Genomic DNA, 22808 nt, shown 5'->3' with positions numbered 1-22808 from the left:
TGACTGACAGCGCTACACCCCTCCTCCTGGCTCTGATTGGTCGTTTTTGACCGGGAGTCACCAGCCACTCAGGGAGGTGGTGGAGATCTTTTCAGATTATCTCCTTCATATTACAAGGTAACAGTTTTTACAAATCTGTAAAAAAACATATATTTTTAAATAAAACCTTTAAAGATCAGAAGGATTCTTGTTCAGCCTTAGAAAATCATTTCAAAAGCAGGTTTCTCACGTCTCATACTCCACACCAAAGGTGTATGTGTGTTTTCATCAACTTAGATTATTCAGTAATCTGGGTTAGGACTGAAGCAGCTCAATGTTTAGCAGCGTTTGACCCGTAGCCTACGTGTGGGGGGCGTGGGGAGGGATGGAGGGGTACTAGAGGGGGGGTTTGGAGGGGTTGGTGTGCTGGCTGTCAGCTGAGGCTGTTTGACAGCTGTAAGGAGGCCAGGGGATTCTGGTTGTTTGTCAGAAGGTAGTGGCTGTTGTGAGAGCCTTGTGGTCCCGCCCCGCCCCACTGTCTTAAAGAGCAGGGAGGGGCGTCCCCACTGGAATGCCCAGCTATAAATCTGTGGCACATTAAAATTAAAGGACCCACATAAAGATAATAGTCCTTCGCGTTTCTCCCTCTCTCTTCAATAATAACAGGGTATTACTTAAATAATACTGTGGGCCGGCCAGACCATGAAACTGCTCCACTTTATTCGCGGGGGCTTTATATTCCGGGGGAAGGGAATGACCAGTTTACAGGAATTCACTCCTTTCTTTTCCCTCTTTTCTTTTCTCCTTCCATAATCCAGATTTTGATATGTTTCGCTCCCTGAAACATCTAAAAAAAAGGCTTGAAGAATGCAGGCGAGGCCAAGAGCAGAACAGAGACAGTTAAAGGCATAAGGCATGAAAAATAAGATGTGTTTCCTCGCTTTAATGAGGACCACACATCCACAAACACCCCACCACTGCAGCTAACCCAGACACTTAATAGCTTAATTGAGGGTAAATCATGGAGAGGATGGTGAAATGCACCGCGACCCACCAGCCCTCGTCCCTAGGCCTTCATCACTTCTCTGCTTATTCGTGCTGACATGTGGGGACTCGTTGGATCAATGGCCACACACACAATCACACACACACGCAGGCACGTATCAGCGGTGAGGTCTGGTCTCCCTCATGAGCTAATGATGATGTTAGCGAGCAGAGCGCAGCGAGCCCCGCTCTAAAGACACCCCTGTCTCCTCTTTCACTCCGACTCTCCAGACTCCTGGTTCAGGACGGGAGTGAGACGGGACGCTGCTGCCATGCCAACCGGGAGCCACCACATCATTTGAAGTGTCGATGAAACCGAGAATCCTCCATGACCTCCTGGAACTGATCTTATCCTGCAGGGCTTTCTACATCTTCATTTGTTTCCCCCACTGAACTTTTATGTAAGAAATTCCTGTAAAAAGTATAGAAACAGCCAGCGCTGGACAATAAATCTAATAAAATATTCAATATCATCACATTCCTAAAATATTGGGCAAAGTCTCTTTTTTGCCAAAAGTTATTTTGGGGAAAAACCAAAAAAAAAAAAACATCACTTATGGCAAAAAATTACAGAATTTTAGGAAGATGCTTATATGTAGAATGCCATAACTTTAACTTTTAGCATTATTGCTGTAAATGAGATTTCCATCATCGTCTAGACCACAGAACAATGTACTTTTATTAAATCCTAGATAATCCGTCTGATAGAATTTTCAGTAATTTCACTGAAATCCAAACCAGAACTGCACAGCATTCTGGGGGATGTAGGCAGAGGAAAGGCTTTAGCTGCTCAACCTCTCACAGCCAGCTCAACAAGCGTGGTGGCATAAACTCACTCTTTGGTTGCCTAGCAACAACCTGTTGAGTAACTTGCGCAGCAGCAGTTTCAGGTTTCGCCACTGTGACTCATAATTGCTGAAACATGAAAAACAATGGCGTGGAGAGAAAAATATGGATGAAACAGGAGATGAAATACTGACAACAGGAGAGGTCAGATGTCAGTAGTTCAGATATTTAAAACAAAAAAACTAATCAATAATTATTCATACCGACAAGTATAAAATGGTTATATCATACGTTTTTCAGCTTTTCAAGTATGTGTGTGCGCAAGTTTTCCTCAGAAACATTTCATCTTTAGCATAAAATTCCACTAAAATATGTTAAAGTTGGCATTTATAACATTATAAAAGAAGATAAGGTTGAAGGTGTAAGGCTACCTGTCAGAGCTGTGTGTATGTGTGTTTTGTGTTATAGAGAAAATCTGCCCGGTTTATGGGGTAAAAGTTTAAACGTGGGGACACGAAACCAGGTGAAAACTATTAAACATGTCTGCTCTCTCTGGTAGATTTAATTAGAAACTGAAAAAGCAAGAGCCTCATGTCACTGAGGTTACTCCACTGAAACAGCTAGCTAAACGTGTAGCTGAGCAACGGGACGGCCGGGGGACAGGACCTCGGAATCCGATTGCTTTGTTAAACATTTTCTGGTCCTTTTTTTCCTCCTCCCCCCCAAAAAAATGAGAAAAACATGTTTCAGACTTTAAAAAAGGGATTTGTTAGTCGGAAAACTGACTCATAGGATGACTGTTTACTGACCTGTCATCCACACGGGTAAACTCTGCTTAAGTTTAGGAATAAAAACTATTGTGTTAAGGTTATGTAAAGATCATGGTTTTGGTTTCCAAACCTCTGCAGCGAAGGCCAGAGAAAGATCAGAGCTACAAGAAGATCCACTGTAATCACTTCAGGAAAAAAAGCCTCATGCTCAAAGCTCAGAGGAATGTAAAATGTTCATTTGGTTAAAAAAAAAGAATCCTACACGCCCGTGGCACAAGCCGTTCGTGTTTTCCTACTCACTTTCATGAGGTTTTACCTTCATCTTCCTGTTTTAATAAAGGCAAATTTAATAAATATTTTTTATGCTCAGAACATAAATATTTGTTAGAAAAATAATTCACTAACTTTTGACCAAGTTAGTGAACTTTTGACCAACAATTTACTAAAATTCCAATTCATGTGTGCATTTATAAATTACAAAAATTAACTTTTTTTGCAATTAGATGCCTTATTGAACAGTCAACTGACAGGAAACAAGATGGAGAGAGAAAAGACATGCAGCAAACGGCTCTACACAGGGAATCGAACCCACGACAACTACATGGAGATCTACGGCCACCAGACATAACAGTTTGTGTCTCTGTATGACTTTAAATCAGACTAAACATTCCTGTTTTTGGTCATTTGGCCACATCATTTTTTATATATATATATATATATATATTTTCAACACCCACAGGCTCCCACACACCACCAAGTTGTCACATCCAAACCACATGATGGTGTCTTCAGACTTCAAAGCTTCCCGTATCTTCCTACAAATATATCGCTTGACATTACTGACAAAGTGATCAGACCACAGGACATAACAACCGCATGGGGGCTTTGTTCCTTAATATATTCCTTGTCTATAAACTTTTACTCTGAAGAAAGAAAGGAAGTAGTACTGGAGCAGCACTGTTTGATTTTCATCTTGAGATAATCAAAGGCAGTTAGATATTAAAGAACTAGCACTAGCAGGAAGCTCTAAAGTAGATGCTAATTTCAACAATTAGTGGCTAAAGGTCAGTTAGCCACAGTATTTGAAGAATACTTGTGTTAAACACATGTTTTGTCTTTTTTCACGGAATACCAAAGATGCTGCTCCACAAGCACCTTACCTTGACCTTTAAACAGGTCGCCCTTGTTGAGATGCTGCTGGCCAGCCTGAAGAGAAGTCTGTTTTCAAGTAGTAACATGAAGAAACTAAAACCTAACAGAAACAGTAGGATCTGAGTCACATATGCAAAACATTCTCTCGTTTTCTTTTCTTTTCTTTTCTTTCTTTTTTTTGCTGTGTTTCACACACATGCAGACACAAGCCCCTTGTCTGCTGCAGCAGGGCCACAGCAAGGCTTATTTCATATGCAAATATTATATTTTGTCATCTGAGTTGTCTACACTGCTTTCGCTTAAAGAGAGTGACTGGCAACTTGTGCTGTCAACATGAATAATCTGAGCCAAAGTTAACATGGCAGCATCTGGATGGGCTTTTCTGATGACCAGGATGATCCAGAAAAGTACAACTGACAGAAAAAATATTCCATTTTAGATAACTGGTATTACCACTTATAGAGGTGGATTCTGATCAAAATCTTACCAATTCTTTAATGTCAGTGAATATTATGTGGATAACATTAGCTAACGTTAGCAGGCTATAATACACCAAAAGAATGGTCACACCATAACAGGACAATTCTACCACCAACAAATTATTTAAAGTACATTTTGAGATTTATGAAACAAGTTATGTCTGCAGAAATACAGAAGGGGATCATTTTGACTGCAGGCCATTTAAAAACCTTTTTCTTACTTGGGAGACATTTTCAATTTGTGAAAACCAAAACTGGGGTTTTCTTGATCCCTGGGTGTATCATTACATCGTTAGAGAGAACTCCATGAGTTTGTTATTTTATGTAAGACTTACTCCTGAGTCTGTTTGTGTATCATTTGATTAATCTAAAGAAACTTGACTAGGTCGTGTTGTTCTTGGTTCTGAGATGCTGGGGTCTGTTTGGTACCTTTACCTTTCTCTCAGGAACAATTGCAGGACAATCAGAACAGATAACACTCATGAACCTCTGGACTAACCAGACTCCACTGGAGTCTCAAAGTGTTGCTTCTAAGATTCCTAAAAAAAATAAAGAAGATTCAATGTCACTTTTAGATCAAGCCAGTCAAACCACAAAGATCTGGAGCTTTGTGGTGAAGCCATCTCTCCTTGTGGTGTGATTTAATATTCTTTAAATCCCTTTTTTTCCCCCCAATTCCTCTACTCCCCGTAACTCACACACACACACGTCGATGCGCCAACACACCCTCCTGTCCTCCTGGCAGCATTCTGAGTGCTCTGCAGTGAAATGAGAAAGTTTTCTTTTAAACGTAAATCAAGGCAAATTACGACGCAGAACTATGAAAGAATTATGGAATATGAAACATTTATCTCTTTCTTAATGAGCTCAGGTCCTCCAGGGCAGCTAACGCTCCCCGTGTTTCTGCCGGCGTGGATGTGTGAGTGTGTGTTTGTAGGGGTGGAGTGGGGAGGGGGGAGTGTGTGACCACCAGAGACACCATTAACACAGAGATAAATATATAATGGGGGAGGGAGTCACTTTTCTCTTAGTTTTTGGCATGACTTCACCTTAGCTGTTAATTTTTGCTTCATTTTCCCCAGATCCTCTGTCTGTCTGTCTGTCTGTCTGTCATAGTCTGGACTAAACCACATCCTGCTTTATTGACATCACACGCAGTTTCTCTGATTAAAAATCATCAGCAGACTCGTGCGGGTCTACATCCCGTATGCTGCGTATGTGCACTCTGCATGCTAGTCTTTGCTGCATTGTCCTTTTCATGTCTCTCGCTGTGTGTGGTATTCATTCCATTTATCTGCAATTAAAGAATTAACTTAATTGTGGTTCACCATAAAGCCCAGACTCCACCCTGCAGCAGCAGAGCGAGAGGCCACCGGGGTACAGCGCTGAGACAAACACACTGAGGCAAGCACGGACACAACACACACACACACACACACACACACGGCGTCAACACTCCGTCCTCAAATGGGAAACATAAATGATAAGATGCAGCAACCAAAGATCCAAATGTAGAACCTTCATTTTCTTTTTCTTTTTTTAAAAAAAACCCACGTGATTTAAAGTTCACGTTAATAAAAATTGAAGCTGTGTTAATAGGTGTGCAGACGTTACACCAATGTTTTAGGAGGACATCTTGTAAAAATCAATGCTTTCCAGTCCCTAACACATTTTCCCAAATAAAAGTGTAGAATCTAGCGAGAGTGTCACGACAGAAAATAAGCAGATAAAGACAAAAGCCGAAGCTTTGCTACGGTTTACTAAAACTAACGAAATAAGAAAAAGTGAAACTGAGAAAACATTTTTGTTAACTGAAAAAAACAATAAAAACTAAATGGTAATTAATGGGGAAAACTATAGCTAACCGAAACTATATTGTGTGTTTATAAAAATAAACCATGCTTAAATTATAGATGATATTCTTCACTTTGGTGTTTATGAATCTATTTATTAGCTTTTTGAACAGATATGAAATAGATTTTTTTTCCCCACACCAGCAGTTTATGTCAACCATCTATAAATTAGTTCTCCATTCTCCTCCTGGTGGAACTTAGTCCACAAAATGGCCACAGCAAAAGTTATTAGAAGCCAGCAGCTAGCTGGTTGTCCTGCAATAACTGAATCCATTTATTGAAAACGGATTCTTCTGGTGAGTATCCATTACTCAATCGATGTATTCATAATCACATTACAATACTTTGACCTTTTCGAATTTTGCACCTAAAACTGAAGTATGAAACAACTAAAATTACTACTATAAACTAGAACAAAACTACACTAAAACTAAGCATTATTTAACTTTTACTATGTAATAAAAACTAGCAAGCACTCTAAAAACTAATTAAATCCAACTGAATTAGTCAAACATAAAGTCACAATGAAATAAAACTAAACAGTAATGAAAAAATCCAAAGTTACTATAATCCTCCTCCAAACCAAAGCGATGAAACATCGACCCTTCAGCGGCTCGTTCTCAGTCAGTGAACTTTAAAGGTTTTTAGGTTTTTCTGTGAGCTATGGAAAATCAACAGGGTCATAATCTGTAATCTGTACTTTACAACACCTGATGATGATTCAAGAATGTTGTTAAATATCCTACCTGGTATTCAATAAGTTCCAGTTGGAGTTTAAGTAATAATAAGTGTAATAATAAGTCAAAAGGTAATGTTTAACATTGTTTTTCTTTGCATTTTCACATTGGGAAGGGTTCTTTTGTTTCACTTATGAATTTGTTAGTGTTGATGTTCTGAACTCTATCAATGTACAATTTGTAATAAATACACATCAAACAGAAAAACACTCACTCTTACCAGAATTCATTCAAATTTGCATTCCTATAAAGTCATGTCTGTTTCAAAATGACCTATTGATTTATTGTCTAAATGCAACTCTAATTTGCAGCAACCAGGAGTTTTTTCTTTTTTTCTGGTTTCTACAAGCAGAAAGGTTCCAGGAAGGAGACCAACACGTTCCGGCAGCATGAGAATATAGCCGACTGCATAAACTCACACAATATTAAAAGCCTTTTTTATCAGAACATCTTATCTACATATAGGAAAGAGATTTAATTCACAGCCTCCACCCAGCTAAAGTCCATCACCAATGCTGTGGCCACAATAAACTGCAATGAGCTGACTTGTAAAGCAGACGTTTTAATAGCTTTGTTAATGATCTGTCATGTAAAATCATCAGAGATTTACAGAGAAACATAACGAGTGTGCATTGTGGTCATAGTTCAGCTCAGCTAAACAGTAACACTGAAGTGAAGCATCCGCTTGTTTGAGTTGAAGAAACTTCAACATGGCCGCCGCTGGTTTAACCACTTCGTATCTTCCTGTCTGATGTAATCGTGTTCTCATGCAAAATGTTTCCAATTCACATTCTGCCCGACATGTAGTTTCATATTTTAGCTTCTTTCTTTTTTTTAATGAGATGTAATAATTTTGCTGTTTGTTAATCTGGATGTGGCGTTTGTGAGGAAAACTGTTAATATGTTGTGGGATCTAATTATTATTATATACATATTTCTTTCTTAGGGTGGCATATTAAATATGTTCATTTCATGTAAATGAACTGCAGTCTTATATCACAATGAACAGAGGGGAAAAACGTCAATAACAAAACTATTTATTTACCCAAAATAAAACACACAGGTGTGTTTAGCATGTGAAAACTGTGCAGTAGATTTGTTTCTTACAATGGATCATTTTTCTTGTCACACAATTAGCCTGTTTAGCTCAGCGCAGCTTAACTGTATAGCACTCTGTTTTTAGCGCTGCTATGCTAAATCTACTCAACTTACTTATCTGCTTAAAATCAAAATTATTGAAACTTTATAGTTTACAAATTACAAACAACTGTGTCATTTTCCCATTTTCCACTTCATGAAGTTTTTTGGTGCAGTAATCTGAGGCTGCTTTTTCTTATTATTGTTATTATTAAACAAAATGTACATCAACCTGCTGAGGAGACAAGAGATGAACAACAACCACTTGGCTATAATCTAATGTATTTAAATGAAACTGTTCATTGATATGTAATGTCCTAAAAAAACAAACTCAAAACAATCACCAAAAAATGTATTATTGGCAATTGTAGAATAACAATAACAAATAATAATTTCTAATAATTTGTGACAGAAATGCATATTTCATAATGTATGTAGAAAAGTCCTCATCTTCTGATGAAGATGAGGACCTTCCCACTGAAGTGAGACTCATAGATGTTGTCTTTTCTTTTGCTAGTCTGAGTTTCTCTTCCAGAAGAAGAGGTCATGCACATAAACAGCAGCACAACTGGAGTAAAGAAATAAAAATAAATGGAGCAAAAATCAAAAGAGAAATTATTCATGAGGGCAGATTTACCACACTGGCAGTGGCATGAACACTGCTGCTGAGGCGGTTTCTGGAGAGCCGTGATGCCGCACCGACACACAGCACCTGCAGACCTGACACACACACTCTGGCAGGCAGTGATTTCTCAAAGCCCCCCAACGCACAGGACCGTCTCACACCGAACACCCGGGTCTGTTCAGACACACACTTCAGGGGTGCAGAGCTTCACCTCAGAGTCGCAGCGGCGCTTTCATTTTTTATGTGGATCTGCATCGGTGCAGACTGCTGAGCGGCGGAACCACCCAGGATCAGTGCCAGATTGTGTGAAACATGGGGCCAATGTGGGGCTCGCAGTGGAACACAGTCTCACGCACAGACACACCCACGCACCCACACACACACACACACACACACACACAGATGTAGTTCCTCTTTAATACATGATAAGAGCATCACTTTGAACTCTGAACCACAGCAGAAGTAGAGGATGGTAAAGCGATGCTGAGCGTTTGGATCAGAAGATGTGATGTTTGAGCATTTGCCTGAATGTGGTAGAGAGAATTTGACACTAACATCTGATATTGAAAGAAATTCTAGATCTATCGGTAACAATGTGCCCGATCCATGAGGGCAGATCTATTCAGTCTGATTCTATGCTTTGTGTCATACTTTATTATTTATTTTTACATTATATTCAGAATTTTTCATTTCACTGTCTGAATAATTCAAAAGAAGGCTTGTCACTGTATAATTTTTACATTCTTTTTATCAGTTGATGTTTCTTTATTATTTATTTTAAATTGGATGTTAATTTCTAATTTCTAATGTTTGTGTTATTACTATGTGAATCACTGCCTTGTTCCTGAAATGTGCTACATAAATAAACTTTGATTGATTGATTGATTGATTGATTGATTGATTGATTGATTGATTGATTGATTGATTGATTGATTGTGCTGACTGAACAAATTAAAGTTGTGCTGTTTTTCCATGTCTGACCAAGCTTGTGAAGCTGTTGGTGTATTACAGTGAGCTGTTCTGGTGCACAGTTATCAAATAAATTTGTAATTCACTACATTAATGTCTGTGTTTAAAAGAAGAAACGTTTTAAGTCAATTCACTGTTTTTCTGTGTCATATCAATATCAGCCAATACTAAGCCTCAGATATTGGTATCGTATCAGAAGTGTAAAAAGTGAACCGGTGTGTCTCTAGCATGTAGAATAATGATCTATTGGAGATCGGATGGATTTCTAGATGTGTTTTCCTGATTAAAGGCATATAAAGCTGGACTCAGGCTGACCAACAACCCTTCCATCTTCACTGAGAACCATAACAAAGGAAGTGACACGTCTTTCTGTTGGACGCAGCTCTGTGGTGGTTTGACTTTTTTGAGACTTTGAGGGGGGAAAAGGAGGGAATCTGATTTGTTATCATCATCACAACATGATGACTGACCTCAGTGACAGTGGCTGGATGCTGATCTCTTGCACAACTGTTTCTACAGACGTATAAAACAGATGGACGGAGAAACAGCGAAAATCTGCATGAAGAGACGCTTGACTTGAGATGCTGAAATCTTAAAATGTTGGTGTTTTGTGGAGATGCAAAGATGTTCAGCCTGGTCATGAATAATAAGTTCCTCTCTGTGACTTTCTAGAATTCTAGTCCTCTCTTTTTTGCAGCATGTTTACAGATTTCTTCCAGTCTCAGCATTTGATCAAATTTTGAGTTTTTTGCAGGACTCATTATTTGCAGGTTTTGTTGTAGCTATGTGGTTCTGTTTGTGATGCTATTTGCTTTTTTGTTTCTTTTTTTTATATTGACTCTGGACAAGTTTGGCTTAAATAACATTTTGTGATTGACTCAATGGATGTAGGCCCACATCACCAGCCTCCACCACTATGCTTGGCCAATATGAAGCTTATGCAGCTATGCTACATGTAGAGCTGGGTTTGAGAAAACTGGCAGCTGCCTTGAACGTTTTCAGCTAATTTAGTCATGGATTAATTGTAACTGGAGTGAAAGAACAACACACTCAGAGCAGTAATTAAGATAAATCTGTAAAATATATTTAAGATAAAAAAAAAACTTTCTTTGTCTGTAAATCTACCTAAGACTCGTCAAGTGGCATTTTAAGCTTCAGCTGGTTCAAATTCTTTTAAAAAATCTCCTATAAAGCATCTTTTACTGTACATTAATTAATCAGTTAATCCTAAAGACAAACAGCTCAGCTGGACACTTATTAATGTTCAGGTTGAGCTTTTTACATGTTGATGTCAGAAGGATGTTTTGTCCCTTTGCATCAACTGATCACTAAAGGAATGCCGTTACTGAATTTTATGCAATAAAATGTTTCTTTTCCTATTTACGAAAGGAATCTAGTTATTTGTTGATTTGCATTTTCTTATGCATTTCTAATGTACAAAAATAGTTAAATGAAAAATCCACAAATCTCTTTATCCAATTACTCGTCAAAATAATAGATAATTATTTTTGCATTTGCTAAAATTTAAACGCAGTCCTAAAACAGAGTTGTACATAAAGAAAATACATTTTTAAAAAGAAAGCAAAAGAACAAGGGTAACATATAATAATTTTCACACGTTCAAAGGAGTGAGGAGAAGAATAAACTTATTCTTAACTCCACCGTTTTTCCAGCAGCAGAACCATCCAGTCAGTTACTGTTCCTGTTACGTGGCTTCATTCACCAAACTTCAAGCTACGTTCAGAGTTGATTTCAAATTCATCAAACTCATCTGAGGATGACGAGGGTCTTCAGTGGGAGAAAGTGAGTGATCTCCATGCTGTGTGGGAGGGTCGCAGCAATGAAAGAGGCTGACATGTGAGCATGCGTCCTGCATCGATCCGCCCCCACCCTCACCCCCACCCTCCTCATAAACTAATGGGGTATTTCCTCTGATGCAGCAACACTGTTTATTCTGGGCTCCAGAGGGCCACGCAGGGACACAAACACATGTGCATGAGATCAAACGGCCCCATGCAGAATAAATATGAGGGTAATAATGACAAATGAGCTGCGTGATGGTGGACACATCCAGAGGAGGAAAAAAAAGTTTCATATTTTGGAAAAAAAAAAAGCAAATGAGGTGTTGAAGAGAGACATGGAGGAAAAACAAGATGGCAGCAAAGTTTGTCTCAAGGTTATTACAGTTAACTAAAACTAATGAAATAATAAAATCTGACATTGAGAAAACATGTTAACTCACAAAAGCAAAAATCTTTATTTATGGGGAAGAACTATAACTAACTGGAACTATATCCAAAAACATTCTGAAATCACAGAGATAATATCCTTGGTTTCTGTGTTTATGTATCTATTTATTAGTCTTTTGAACTAATGTGATCTTTTTCCCCTCCATATAAGTAGTTTACATCAGCTGTCGATAAATTGTGATTCTCCATGTTCCTCCTCAAGCTACTCCGCAAAAAACCCCAAAAAACAGCAAAGGTTGTTATAAAACAGTCAGCTGGGTGGTCAACAATAACTGAATCAGTTTTTTGAAAATGTTTTCTTCTGTGTAGTCAATTCAACAACCAATCGGTGAATAAATAAACCCAATACTTTGGTTATGTTTTAGTGCAAAATTCAAAAAGATCAAAGTATGAAATAAACTAAAACTACTGCTATGACTAATACGAGCTAAACTGAAACTAAACAATATTTAAGTAATAATAACTAATAAAAACAAGCAAACACTTTAAAAACTAACTGAATGAGATTAAAAAAAAAGTCAGAATGAAATAAAACTGGAAAACCCAAAACCATTACAACCCTGGTTTCTTTTCCAGTCCAGTTGGTGTAAATGGGTGTTTTGCCTCAATGCTTCAGAACCAATCAGAGTTCAAAAGGTTCAACCAACCAGAAATGCATATTCCAGCGTTTGCTGCCTGCTTCAGGAGCCAATCAGCCAGTCCGTCCACACAGTGAGGAGTGCTTACCTGAGCGTCCTGCGGCAGGTGGAGGACGGTATGCAGCCGTTCGCTGTGATGGTGTCGGGACTCCTCCTCGTAGGCCAAGTCCCTGTCGGCCTGCGGCAGCGCCAGGAACCTCCGGATGGTGCACAGGTTGTCCCACAGGGTGCGGTTCTCGGGGCTGGGGTTTTCCTTCCATCGAAGCAGCTCACACAGCCAGCCCTGCGGAGGAGAGGAGCTTCCGTTCAGACCTGCAGCGTTCAGTTTCTTATCACTTTCTGCTAAAAACCCCTCCACAGGAACTCTAGGCATTGTGAATAATCGTGATTAATCGCACATCTCTGAGATTACATTTTTGAATTGACTTAGACTTAGACTTAGACTGACTTTATTGTCATTTTGCATGCACAGGGTGAATACAGAACGAAATTTCGTTGCATACGGCTCAGGACAATGTTTTGAGCTTTGAGCTCAGAGGAGGAATTGATTCTTCCTCTGAAGTTCTCTCCTTTTTCCAACCAGCTCACAGTGACACGGCAGCTTCCTGCTGCAGGGTAAGAGAACTATTACGGGTAACTTCACCAACCCTCACAAAAAAGTACAAAGTAGCGGTTTAAATTGAGCGGAAAAGTCATGGATCTACGGGACGTTTAATGAGGAAGACGGAGAGGATTCAATTATGTCTGCTAGACTGCTCCAGTTTGTGCCGCCAGCTGCTGTGTTCAGCCAGTCTCCTCGGGCAGCATGTGCCGCTAATAGCCTGATCATCTCCGTCCTCCTGGCCAGCTGCAGCAGATGGGTGCACCGAGCCGTGACCCTCCGCCACCCCCACGGACCCCCACAACCCCCGACCTGGGGGACGGAGGAAACCACCGACACACAGAGGAGACTCATGTCCTGCATGCACACACACACACACACACACACACACACACACGTCTTGTGTACACACACATCTAGACGGCCGTCTATGAGCCAGACGCTGCTGCTGCTCACTCTACAGATCCTGAACTCTTTCACATTTTGTCAGGCTATAACCTCAAACTTTCATGTATTTAATTAGGATTATATGAGGCAGACCAACACAAAGTAGTGCACAATTGAAAAAGAAATGAAAATGCTAATAAGTTTTTAACATTCTTTTCAAATGAAAAGGCCAAAGATGTGTCATACATTATTTATTTCAGCCCCACTTACTCTGTTAAACCCGAATCAAATCCAAAAAGTTGCCTACAGAAGCCAAACAGGTAGTAGGGGTGCACCGATTTATTGGTGCCGATTTTCTTAATTTTGGGAAATCGGTGAACTGCCCATTTTTACACATGAAGCCGATCTTATCCACCGATTTTTATCTACCTCTGCAAAGGCCTTTTAATCAGCACTCTGCTGTGACAGAGGTTTGACTGACAGACCGGCCCACCAGCTCACCTCTATATGTTTGGAGACACCCAACTGTTGGCAACTCGTCCACTTTATTACTATATTTAGCAATGTTTCAGACAAGACATAAATTGGTATCGGCCAAAATCGGAATTTGCAGCTCAATATTTTTAATACGCTGGTAATCAGTGATCAGCCAGAAAGATGCAACCGGTGCAGCCTGACTAGGTAGTAAATAGTGTCGACTTGTGTCTAATGCAGCTGTTCAGTTTCAGCATCATGGACACCAAGGAAAGGTCAAAGTTCAGACTCAAATTTGGAGGATGACTGAGGTGGCTGAATAAAAATGATTGGTTTGTAAAGTTCATCGACGCTCTCCGTTCAGTCAGGCAAAACTTTTAGCCCTTACATGTGCAAAACTGGAAAAGTTGTTAGCGTTTTCCACCCAGGATAAATCCACACCATTTATCATAAAACTTCGTCTGTAAATAATTTTGAAAAAATAATTTCCTTCATCTTAATAATGAAACACATTTTTGTCTTACATAAAATCGCAATTAAATATATTAAAGTTTCTGATCGCAACGTCACACAACATGAATAAGGAAGCTTTCAGAAATGTCAGGTACCAACAAAAAAACCTCCAATAATCTATTCCTCAAAAACTAAAATTACATAATTAAATACACCTATTTCCTTTTTATTTTCTCCATACAAGAATGTCTTCATGTGAGTTATTTTTAGATGAACTTCCAGCATTGTGTTGCTGTAGAGAACAGATGCAGTAACTCTAAAGCCGGACAGAGCATGGAGGCATTTTCCCACTTTCAGCGACAAAATTTACATCCTCCAGTGAGATTTTAAAGTATTAGAAAAGTCGACATCTAAAACCGTCTGCAAACAGCACCACAGGCTGCAGCCACATTTAAAGCTCTACAGTCCATCTTATCACAGTTCTGGATCTTCTCTGTCCCACCTGTTGCTTTAATAACTTTTCAAAGCAGTTTTCTCCAAGGGGATTTTTTTGGACTCATTTATATCTTTTGGACTCTGATCCAGACAGAACCCCTGGCCGGTCGGAGCCTCCTCTCCCGGCTCACCTGGCTCTTGTTGGCTGCCACCTTGGCAAACAAAGCCTGCGACACTTTGGCTCTCTTCATCTCCTGCTGGATCTCGTCGTAGATGCCCGACGTGATGTTGACCAGTGTCTCCAGCTTCAGAGGCAGGTCTGGACCTGGGGCGGACGGCTTCGGCTGGGGGTAGAAGGACAGTGCAGGGTCACAAAGTGACGGAGTGTGAGGTTCAACTTAGAAAGCCTCCGTTCTCACAGAATAATCTGTTAAAGGACAAAAGTGCTGAACCACACTGTCTGTTACCATTAGAAAGAGCGCCACCTGTGTGGCCTCTAAAGCAACAGTATTTAACTAAACAATATCTTTAATCCATATCTATTAAAAATCTCACCATTTTGTGACATTACAATATGAGACAGATAATCTGTGAATAGATCCTCCTGCCTGAGTTTCTATTGCCATCTAAAACTATGAACTGTTCCCGATCAAAAACAACTAATCAGAGCCAGGAGGAGGGGCTTAGCGCTGTCAATCAATCTCATGTACTCATAATGTGTTGATGGCAGAGAAACAACTCACTGCTACAGAAAAACCGTTTATCTGTGGTCATTAACTGCTACGCTAACTAGCAATAGCATTCACATCAGGCTGGGCTAACTGCAGCGTAGCAAAGAACAAGGAGGGGGAGGACTTGATTTATTTTACAGCCAACGTAAAATAAATAATAAAGAAACTGAAACTGACAAAAACAATAGGCTAACTATCCTGGTGAAACGTAGAAATAAACTTTCAAACCGTTTTTCAAATGGTTCAAGTTGAATTAGGAATTAGGAATAATAGGGTTCACTCAGAACACAAAGCATAGAATTAGACTGAATAGATCTGCTCTTCCGGATCTGTTATATCATCACGGATACCCAATCTAGATTTCTTTCAATATTGGGACCGATACAGATATTAATATCGAATCTGTGCAATCTCCAATAGTTACGACAACATTGATACACGCTGTCCTGGCGGCAAGTTATTGCTCTCTATCACTTGATGCCCATTTCCTCTCTGAAACCACTCTGACATTTCTGAGTGGGACCATGTGAGTGGAAGGCTATCAGCTGACAATCGAGGCGAGCCGCTCTCAGCAGACGCGCCGCGTTCACTGCATATCTGCGGCACACGTCTCCACATGACCCGTGTTTACAGATCAAGTCATTAAGAACCCCCTCTTTTGTCTCTCTGGGCTGTTTCTGTTCGAGCCGACGTGGGCTGCCTCTCCCAGAGCTTGTATACACAGCGTTTGAAGTCGTCCGCGAGACGTGCACGGACCAGCTCGCTTACATTCCCCCAGTGTAAACCATGCTAAGATAATTTTACATAGCCATAATAAGAATGGGGCAACATATTCATGGCTGCGGCCATGAATGGGCATATGCCCTGACATCAGAGGCGGCTCCTTATCACCGCCGCTGCCAAGCTGCTGGGTGAACTTGCTGAATGTCGCTTTATTGTTTACAGCGAGCTCCTCTGAAGGCTTTTAAGGCTGCTTGGGGTCGGAGTTCTGGGCAGCAGTCAGGTTAAAGATGGCAGATAACTCACAGAGTTGGAGATCTTCGTCTTGTTCTTCCAGATGGATGCCCAGGTGTCAGGAGCTATTGGGTCGTCCAGGCTCCTCTCCCACACTTTCTATGCACAAACACACATAGAGGCCCAGTTGAACGTTCGCATGACTTCAAATGTAAAAAAAAAAGAACAAAATCTCTGTTTTCATCTTTTCTGAGGTTGGAGGAGACTTCTAACCTGCGTGAGGCGCTGGGCTCCGGGGTTGGTGGAGTTGGAAGAGGGCAGCCCCACCGAGGGGTTCATGGTGCGCTCCCTCTCCTCCTGGTAGATGCGGTCTCTCTCACTCTCCGGCAGGTTCAGAAAATTCTGCATGGCCTTGAGGTTGACCAGCAGGGACTGGGATGCCGTGCGGGGGTCCTCCTCCTTCCTCAGGATCTCCGACAGCAAGCCCTGACCAACACAACCCAAACACATCACCACTGTCACCCACTGACCACATTCAGAGTATTTCAAGGGATAGTTCAGGGTTTCAGTAGTGAGGGGAAAAGACCAGGAGGACTTGGAGTGTCTTAAAGAAGATTTGTTTTCCAGCCACATAATGCCGTTTTATAGCACAATCAGTTGTTATGAACTTGTTGATTTAATGCCTTAAAATTGGCCTCTGCCAAACTCCTGCTCTTTCTGAAACTCTGCCATCAGGAAGACAATACAACATGGCTCTTCTATTAACCCTTTAACAGTGTTTTTGTATATTAAAGTAGTCTGTGTAATGAATTCCATGAGGTGTTTGCTAATTGCCGCTGGCTAGTCTACAGGAGCTGAATCACGGAAGTTTGGAAGCTGCAGCTCTAAGGCGCCGCCGTCTCGAAGGCGGCGCTCGATCCCATCAGGTGTTTTCCACAGCTGAATGGTTGTCATGGGAGATTTAAGGATTTCTCCAGCATGCATGAAAGAATCAAGTCAAAACTCAGGATATGATTTTGATCAGGTAATAACATAATAACAAGATGTAAAGCTTGAAATAGTTGGTTTTACATGATACTGCCTTTGCAGTGGACCTGAATCAAACTAAAACCAATCAATAAATGTTTGCTAAGTGAAGTGACACATACCACCTGCTTATGAGCTTTGAAAAAACTGAACTGTCTCTTTCATGTTTTATAAACCATTTGACTTAGTTTCTTTCCCTTCACCCTCCCCACAGTTTAGCACTGTGTGAAACTAAAGCACTCTTTGGTTTTGATGAGCTATTGACTAGACAAACCAATCACTGTGTGTTTGATATTTTTGAGTTGGAATTCATCAAACCCTGCTCCGCTCCCAGTGAATGGCACACACCCGTTTGTGTCCATTTGATGAATTTTGGTTTTTCCAGATATGTGGCCAGGCATTAGAAGCCAAACATCTTGTCTTTGTTCTCATCTCCCCCAAAAAAGGCTTGGGGCCAGACAGCTTGTGGTTTTTCTTGGAGCAACTTTGCAAACCTCCATTATTATTATTACACATGCACCAATCAGGTTTTTACTGGTCAAAGCAGATTTATGGTTTGATTTAAGGTCTGACTTGCTGCTTTTGGGTTGATGTAATTAGGATATTACAGAACATGCCCTTGTTAATGTTTTTACGGACTGGAAAAGTTGGAGTTTTTACACTGGGTTGCAATTAATGAGTAATGGAGAAAAATCAGGACTGAATCCAGGGGATTTTGGCCAATTTGATGAATCCAGTTTGATAGATTAATGCTAACCAAAAACCTCTTAATTTGTACAGATTGTTCTCAACCACTATTTCAGTTTCTAGGCTTTCTTTGTTTTAAAAAATACATCACACAGTGTAATATTTTAAATGTCGTTCATTTGACTAGTTTTAGGCTCCAACCTTGTAAAGTTACAGTCAGATTAGCTTTTATTATAAACACATTACTGGTGTCGACTTACCTTCCTTTTGATCCATTTCATTATTTAGTCATATTTTACTTTTCTATTATTTTTATAATTAGTAAGTATTTATGAGAAAATGCCAAAAGACCAGTCTGAAGAATTTGTCATCTAGTTTTTGTTAGAAAGAGAAAACGATAAATTATGCAAATACAAATTACAGAGCTTGCTTTTATGTATCATGCAATTAATTGATGAGTTGATTTATGGTGACAGGCCTGTGTATTAGCAATGAGCAAAACCAATTACTTGTTCAGTCTGGTGGAGAACCAGAGCTTCCATTGAGATTTCTCAGCTGGATCTAACAGAACAGGACAAAGTGGACATCTGCGCAGGAGTCTTCTCCTCAAAGATGTACTCAAAAACATTATTTTATTATTTGAGATGAGAACATTTAACCTGCTGGACTCCAATAAAGAATGTTTTTTTAATTAATAAATCTTGCAATTGCTTATCGTTGGCTTCTAAATTGTTGATTGCCATCATTTCTGATGAGATCAAAGATGCTCCCTCAATACAGGTCAGGTATTAACATGGTGCTCTAATTTGAATATTAGAAGCTAAGAAAGGGTAAAGGTGTGGTTGATAGCATGTGACCGGGTGACTTCACATGTAAGTGCAGCTCTATAAACAGACACAAAGCTGCCTCCCTCCATCACACCTGGCCTCCCTGAGCCTCCTCCTGTTGCTCTGCTCTAATGGGGCGTGCTGTAAGCAGCTCAGCGCAGCCTGAATGCATCAGGTGTTTGTGCTGCTGGGACCCAATGACCCAGCAAGCTGCTGCTAATCACAGGGACCACAGGACAAGATAGAGGGGCCCTTCCTTTATAGACGTTCTGATGCTTGGGATGAGCTACTGGATGTCTTCAGTGACTGAGAATGCAACGGTATGATGCGATGGAGAGCATCATACACTGTAAAACCTAATTAGTTCTGTTTACTTAAAAAACATATATGCAAATTTGTTGCCTACATGTTTCCGCTACAAAATGTGCCTGGAAAACACATAACGCTGCCCCTTTAACTAACCTGTAAAGCCTTTTTACCTCAAAAACCTCTCAACTTATTTAAACTGAATTTATTTTTATTAAAGTCAACATTTTAATTCGCCAATTGAGTGTTAACAAAACCTTGACTGAAGTCAGGTAATAGTCACTCATCGTTTTCAGTGAAACACATGGTAACAGCCTACAGCGTAGTGCCCAAAGCCCCAGAGCTCATACCTGTGTGCGGTTGAAGGCCACCCTGGCGAACACGGCCTGGGACACGCTGGCCCTCTTCAGCTCATCCCTGACCTGCTGGTAGATTTCAGAGGACACCTCGGCGGCCGAAGGGTTGCTCCCGGGATGGTCGCCCGCTCCTTTGGTGGAGCCCCGGGGGATGGGCGGGTGGTTGAGGAACTGCTGGTTGAGGCTCTGAGGGTGCTGGTGGGCCAGCAGGCGACTGACGGCCAGCTGCTGGTTGATGAGGTGGGCCATGGCGAGCTGCTGGCGAACCAGCTGTGGGGAGAGCTGGGGCGAGAGGAGCCCACCTGGCCCCAGCAGGGGCTGCAGCGAACCCGGCGGAGGCGGCGGGGGAGGAGGAGGCACCTGCCCTGTGCGGAGGGGGGGGCTGTGGTGGAGGGGGCCGTGAGGCGATGGCTGCTGTTGGGGCAGAGGGGGCTGCTGAAGTGGCTGCGATGGGGCCTGAGGGTCCCCGGATCCTGCTTTGAGGAGGGGGCCGCCGGCACTCAGGTGGGTGAGCTGAGCCAGGTGGGGCGGGGGCCTCGGCCCCAGCACGCAGAAGTCCGACATGTTGTCCCTCTCAACTGGAGTCAAGAGAAGCAACGTTAAACAAGCACCAAAAAAACAACAAAAAAAAACAAAAGTGACCTGAGAGAGTTAAAGTCTTACTTTTAATGTCTGCGGCGTCGCGACCAGCCCACATCTTCTCCAGGTAATCCCCTGCTTAAAACAACGAGCAGAGAGTCAGTAGCTGCGTCGACATTGGAATTGCAAAAATAAATTGAATTTAGAAAAACGTTTTCCCGCTGGGATGAGGTGATTGTTCAGCGGCACTGAAATGAGTGCATTTTACTAAACTGCAATAGAAACACGTTTTTCGCAGGTCTATCTCGGTCGAACTCAGGAAACTGAGAGCCGTCTGAGACGCCCCATAAACTTTATGTGTCTGATTTCAGTTGGATGGGATTCCAAAACGGAGCCTAGACAACAGCACCCTTACTGCAACAGGCAGGATTTGGAAACTTTGGTTGGTCCTTTGGAAATCTCAGAGTTGAGGAAACTTTCTGCCAAATACACACAGGAACTGTTATATCATTCATGCTAACTGCTCATATAAAATGCTAAACTTATTAAAAAAGGTATTTATATGAGCTACATAAAGTGTTTGCTCTTGTTTTGAAATGATTGAACCTGGCTTACCAGCAACCAGTCTGTCACACAGCATTGTTGTCATATTTTCTAGAATTCTTAAATATTACATTATCGGACACCGGATCAAAGCTTTGTGGACACTGCAGATCCGAAATCTTTCCTAAAATACACATTTTTAATTCAATCAAAATTTGCATTTCATTTTTCCTTATTCTGACTTCAGTTAATTGTGGAATATATTGTTAAAGCATCATGGTTAAAATAATAATCTCATGGAATATGAAAGCATTGCATTTGCATGTTGTCTTGCTTAAACATTTTAAGAGTATCTTAAATTGTGGGTTGACATTTATCGCATCATTTATCATTTATCATGATAAATTTCTTATCATGATAAGAATTCCTATTTATTGTTGTCATTATAAGTTTCAGTTAATGTAAAAAAAAAAAACTGTCTGAATCCTCAGAATTGTTAGTTTTACTATTTTCTCCTCTACAAACAAGTTTGCTTGTCAAGAGCTGTATTTATGTTTGCTGTGTTAGCTAAAAAAGCAGTAATAAAGAGTTCTTATCATCACTTTTATCATTATCACAATATTACCACAAAATATTATGATAAAACATAAAGTCCATATCGCCCAACCCATACTTAAGACTGCGTGAGCATTGGCCTTACCTTTGATTTTCTTGTACTTCTTATACCAACGGCCAAACTCTTGACATTTGGCAGTGGAGACATTGGCATAGTAAGAACTGTTCACTATGGAGGAAATCATGCTCTGAGGGAAGGAGAGAGGAAAAAGATAAATAATAACTAACAACATATGAAATGCTTTGACTCACGCAACACCCACATGGCATTTACACACACAGACACACACACACACACACACACACACACACACACACACACAATAGAAGCAGAGAAACATTAATCATGACTGGAAGCCACCCATGGAAAGCCGAGCCAGCACAGTGCAGAAGGGGAATCTCCAGCCACACACACATATGCTAGCAATTAATGCAGCCATCGACACCCCCACCAGAGATGGCGTTAAACACAACATGCAAACACATTGCACACATTATGGGAGCAGGGCCGGGTGCCACACTTGTAACTGGCTGAGGAGACGGTGCTGCAGTAACCAGAACCCCGACTCCTGGGAGGTTAGAGATGGACGCCTCCTGAACGGCCTACCTGAGACAGAGGACACTCCTTGGCCAGAGTGCTTTGGTTCATTTCCTTCAGCAGCTCCTTCAGAGCGTTCCTGACAGTCGCGTGGTTCCACTGCTCACAGGGCAGATCTTCCAGCTTCGCAAAGCTACAACAAATCAAAACCACACACACACACACACATCATTCATTGCTATCCGTAGACACAAACGCATCAGTCACGCTAATCGTTTGGAACGTGTTTTACATCATTACACATGGTGTGTTAGGAGAACCACTTCATCATAATTATTAAAAGTATTTGGAGGCAAACAAATGTAAGGCTGCTCCTTAAAGCAACATGTTTGTGTCCCTAATCCCTTTATGCTGTAAAACTGTTAGTTATGACATTACAAGTTTGCTTAATTGAGCATTTTGAAATATTGGGAATATTGTAATATTTTAAATTAGCTCCATGTGTAACAGTGAGAGGAGTCTATATCATAAGAACTGTGGATGAGTCAGAACCACAAACTGTCTGCTTCAAAGAGGGAAGAACACCAGAGCAGATACATTAGATGTACACTCCAGTCCTGTAGGTGGCAGTAATTCATTTGAAGATTGTTTGAGCGCTGAGTGAGAAGAAAGTTTGGTAAAAAGTGGTTGAGTCCAAATTCACACCGACCGGCCGGTTCCTTCGTCGGCCACAAAGACAGAAAGTTAGCAGCAGCGTAATCGAACGGTCAAGCCTTCAGATTTATTCCTGCCGTCACAGTGGTGTATGTCAGGTCAAGTAAAGTTCACTTGTATACTGCATTTCAGCAACAAGGCAGTTAAAATGCTTTGCACCATGA

General features: G+C 40.9%; 1 protein-coding gene across 4 annotated transcripts in view; it reads right to left on the bottom strand.

Annotated features, from left to right (window-relative positions):
* satb2 (SATB homeobox 2) overlaps window positions 1-22808 on the bottom strand; it is a 62809-nt gene that overhangs the window by 4641 nt on the left and 35360 nt on the right. For 2 of the 4 annotated variants that reach the window (XM_028023717.1, XM_028023719.1), the window contains exons 5-12: window positions 22000-22123; window positions 21478-21580; window positions 20319-20372; window positions 19650-20233; window positions 16727-16939; window positions 16526-16612; window positions 14960-15112; window positions 12507-12701 (exon numbers count right to left, since the gene is read on the bottom strand). In XM_028023717.1, coding sequence (XP_027879518.1) covers window positions 12507-12701; window positions 14960-15112; window positions 16526-16612; window positions 16727-16939; window positions 19650-20233; window positions 20319-20372; window positions 21478-21580; window positions 22000-22123 — 1513 coding nt within the window. The remainder of the gene's footprint in view (window positions 1-12506; window positions 12702-14959; window positions 15113-16525; window positions 16613-16726; window positions 16940-19649; window positions 20234-20318; window positions 20373-21477; window positions 21581-21999; window positions 22124-22808) is intronic. The other 2 variants (XM_028023718.1, XM_028023720.1) reach the window with 1 other exon arrangement.

The sequence above is a fragment of the Xiphophorus couchianus genome, chromosome 7 (genome assembly GCF_001444195.1).
Source record: "Xiphophorus couchianus chromosome 7, X_couchianus-1.0, whole genome shotgun sequence".
Lineage (NCBI taxonomy): Eukaryota > Metazoa > Chordata > Actinopteri > Cyprinodontiformes > Poeciliidae > Xiphophorus > Xiphophorus couchianus.
The sequence above is the reverse complement of the archived record's forward strand: the minus strand, read 5'-3'. Positions and strand labels throughout refer to the sequence as shown.